Below are 3,377 nucleotides of genomic sequence, written 5' to 3'. Positions count from 1 at the left end.
GGTGTCTCGATATCGGCTTGATGTTGCTGCTGTTATTATTATGGAAAAATTGTGCTCACTCGTGATTGCGGCATTGCGTTTTGCAGCAGCAGCAGCACAGAGCAGTTCCAGCGAAGCGCAGCTGAGTGTGCAGCCATACGCACGGCGCCCCGCAGGCAGCCTGCCAGCTGATGCCGTACCCAGTTTCCCTATGCTCACGCGCACGAATGGAGCTGAAGCTCGAGTGTGTAGCGCGCAGGTATTTTTCTCTCCTCCCCTTTTCCCTGTAACTGAGCCGGGAGCGGAAGGATGACGCAGCGAGAGGGATGGAGAGAGACAGAGAGAGAGGGAGAGAGAGGAGAGAAAGAGACTTGGGCTTTCGCGGAGGCGTGGCGTGCCAAGATGCCTTGCTTTTCTACTATGAAACATGTGGCTGTCGTTCTCATGACCGCCTTCCTCTTCCCCTTCTTTGTGCGATTCTCTTTCTCTCTCTCTCTCTTCCCCTCTTTTTCTCAAACTCTCTCTCTCTCGCTCGGTTTTCCACGCTCTTGCACCTCGCTGACAGCAGGTGTGTTTATCGTGACGGATGCCCCGCTGTCTGCTGCCGTTTCTGAATAAATGAGCGCCCTCAACCACAAGGCTCTGATGTTGTATCTGTGAACTCCGCAAAGAGGGTTGGGGTTGGTGATAGAGAGTGGCTTTCAATTTCAACAACGAAAGTTATTTAAAAGGAAAAAACAACAACAATGTAATGGAATGTAATTTGCATTTATTCATTGATTGACACGTCGAGCAAATTCAGTTACGTCACGTACATACAATGTCACAATACGGAAATTATAAATCAAAGTCGTTGATGTGAAACCAATTGCATCGTTTAATAGCGTGGGCTTCTGGGGAGGGACACTCGCCTTTGGGATGGGCGAAAATTCCCACAGATTCAAGTTTCTTTAAATCTTGGTGGCAGCTCGGCAGGCCGACGCACAGGTCGTCAAAGCCCTCGTGTGCGGCGCACGACGCCTGTTGTAGCTCCACGTGGAGCAAGGGGTTCCTCGACATGAGCGACGCGAGCGCCCCGTCGTGCAGCAACACGTGAAAGCAAAGACGATAGTCTCCATCATAGAGTCCTATCTGGAGGCTCCGCAGGGACGGGGCGGTGAGGGAGCTGATGCCGCCCAGCAGCGAGGACGGGGCCAAGTTGACCACGAGCCGCCGCAGGGCGGGCAGCGAGGGCAGCGCGAGGCGCAGCTGGTCCGCCGCTCCAGGTGGAAGGCATGTTCCATGCTGGACTTCGATGATGAGCTCCTCCACTTGTGACTGTCCAGAGGACGCGAGGGCTCCAATGAGGTCGGCAGCCAACTTAGCATCAATAAGAGGATAATCTGTGTCAGCCTCATCACCATCATGAAGAAAGTCGAGATGGAGGACTTGGAGCTGGTGGGCGTTGCCGAGGAGCTCCAGGGCCCCGGGGGCGTCGTCGGCACTGACGGGCTCCACGTTGAGCTTCAGCGAGCGCAACGACTCGCACGCGACCACCGCCCCCAGCCCGGGCATCACTCGGGAGGTCAGGTGGCGGAGGTTGGGCATGCGGGCCAGCCGGCGGAGCGGCGAGAGGGCGGCGTCGAAGGGAGAGAGGTCGTCGTCCGCGAGGTCAACCACCTCCAGGGTGGCGGCGTACCTGGTCAGCATGTCGTTGCAGAAGGCCAACGTCCACGGCAGAATGTCGCAGGTGAAGCTCTTCAAGGATGGTGCGATGGCTCCACGCAGACCGGCGGCGGCGGGTGCAACGTGCGAGGCGCGCCTCCTGTTTCCAGCAGTGAGCTCGATCACCTCGAGGTCGGTGGTGGAAGACAGCGCCTCCACCATCAAGTGCATGCTGTCTGCGGTCAGAATGCCGTAATGCCTGGAAAATAATAAAGGTAGGAAAGTGGAAGTTAAGTGGTTTTAAAGGGCAAAAGGGGCAAAGTGGATATTAAGTGGTATTCAGAGGGCTAAGTGGCAGTCCCCTAGAGACTTCGGTACAACAAGATATGACAACCAAATATATGGAGACTGCGGGTACTAATACCCGCCTCTTCGCTGCCACTCGGGTTCCACTTCATTAGCCCCACCTCTCCTGCCACTAAAACCGTCTAAATCCACTTAAATTCCAACTTCCGATGGTGCAACCAGCTACACTTTGCAACTTACTTTCCATTACTAAAAATCAAGTCCACCGGACGGAGGTCTAATGTCACGGCTCGCAGCCGGCCGAGCGCCTCCTGCTGTCTGATGATCACGACGGCCGCCCCGGCCTCCTCGGCCCCACACGTCTCCATGAAGGCGGTGATCGACAACTCTCTGGCGGCGCACGAGGCTCTCTGCAGGTCACTGTGGCGGCACTGCAGCGCATGGAGCGGGAGGATGGTCGAGATCTTGCGCACGCACGGCGCCAGGCGCAGCAATGGACACCAGCGGCGGCCGCCGTGGTCCACGCGAAGGCGTCGATGCCGCCACACGTCGGGGTGCCGGGCCACGGCCGCCAGGCGCTTGCACAAGAGGCGGCAGGCCATGAGGTCCTTCACGACCAGGTGCGACATGACCATGGCCAGCACGTCGTCCGGCAGTTGGTCGAGCTGTGGGGACACGATGTCGCAGGCGTCAGAGGGTATCGCGAGCTTCAAGTCACACAACCGACACAAACTCGTATGTTGACAAACACTTACCATGGTGGTCGGAGTCTAGCGACGACAGGCGAACGAGGGTCAGTAGGAAAATGGTACCCAAGCTGGTACCTTCCACGCCGAGCGGTGGACAACGACTGACTGACCTGCACTGCGACTGCGCTCGGCCCCGGCCCCGGCCTGTGGCCCCGGCCCGGCGCGGCCGGCCAGGAGCCGAGCCAGGCGCCCAGAGTCGTAATAATCGCCCGAAAACATGTGAAATCACCCCGGGGTATTCCAAAATCGCCCGGCCCGGCAGTCGCCTGGGATTTTCCAGCAGCTCCCGCGAGCGGCGGCCTGCCGAAGACCCGTCCCACGACCGCCAACAACAACACCCAACCACCCGTCCAGTGCTAGCAAATAAAGTAGAAATAACACAGTGAAAAAAAGTAGGTATGTTTACAGGAAAATTTTCCTTGACGCAAGTTGTAAAATTACAATTTGAAATCGTAAAAATACATGCTGTCGTAAATTTACAACTTAAATTATAATTCAAGTTAACAAAAATTTTGTAAATTTACGACGATATTTTTCACAGCGAAGCCGAAAGTGCTAAGAATGAGACAGTCCCCACGACTAGGCCCCAAAGGCCCCCCCCCCCTCTTAGTTTTTCGTACAGCTCAAATAGCTACGACAGTCCACAACGATAGTCGGCTAGTTGAGAGAGGAGGCTGGGGAGAGGAGGAGGGGGGGGGG

At 56.4% G+C, this 3,377-nt stretch overlaps 1 protein-coding gene across 1 annotated transcript; it reads right to left on the bottom strand.

Annotated features, from left to right (window-relative positions):
* Positions 1-756: 756 nt before the first annotated feature.
* Positions 757-3,166, bottom strand: LOC113212224 (uncharacterized). Its single transcript, XM_026430837.2, has 3 exons — positions 2,685-3,166; positions 2,170-2,594; positions 757-1,882 (listed from the first exon to the last, which is right to left on the bottom strand). Exons 1-3 carry the CDS (start codon positions 2,685-2,687, stop codon positions 817-819), a joined length of 1,494 nt encoding a protein of 497 aa, XP_026286622.1. The 5' UTR covers positions 2,688-3,166; the 3' UTR covers positions 757-816.
* Between the last annotated feature and the right edge of the window lie 211 nt (positions 3,167-3,377).

The sequence above is a fragment of the Frankliniella occidentalis genome, unplaced genomic scaffold (assembly GCF_000697945.3).
Source record: "Frankliniella occidentalis isolate FOCC.00 unplaced genomic scaffold, Focc_3.1 Scaffold5268, whole genome shotgun sequence".
NCBI lineage: Eukaryota > Metazoa > Arthropoda > Insecta > Thysanoptera > Thripidae > Frankliniella > Frankliniella occidentalis.
This window is presented reverse-complemented; position numbering and strand designations above follow the sequence as displayed.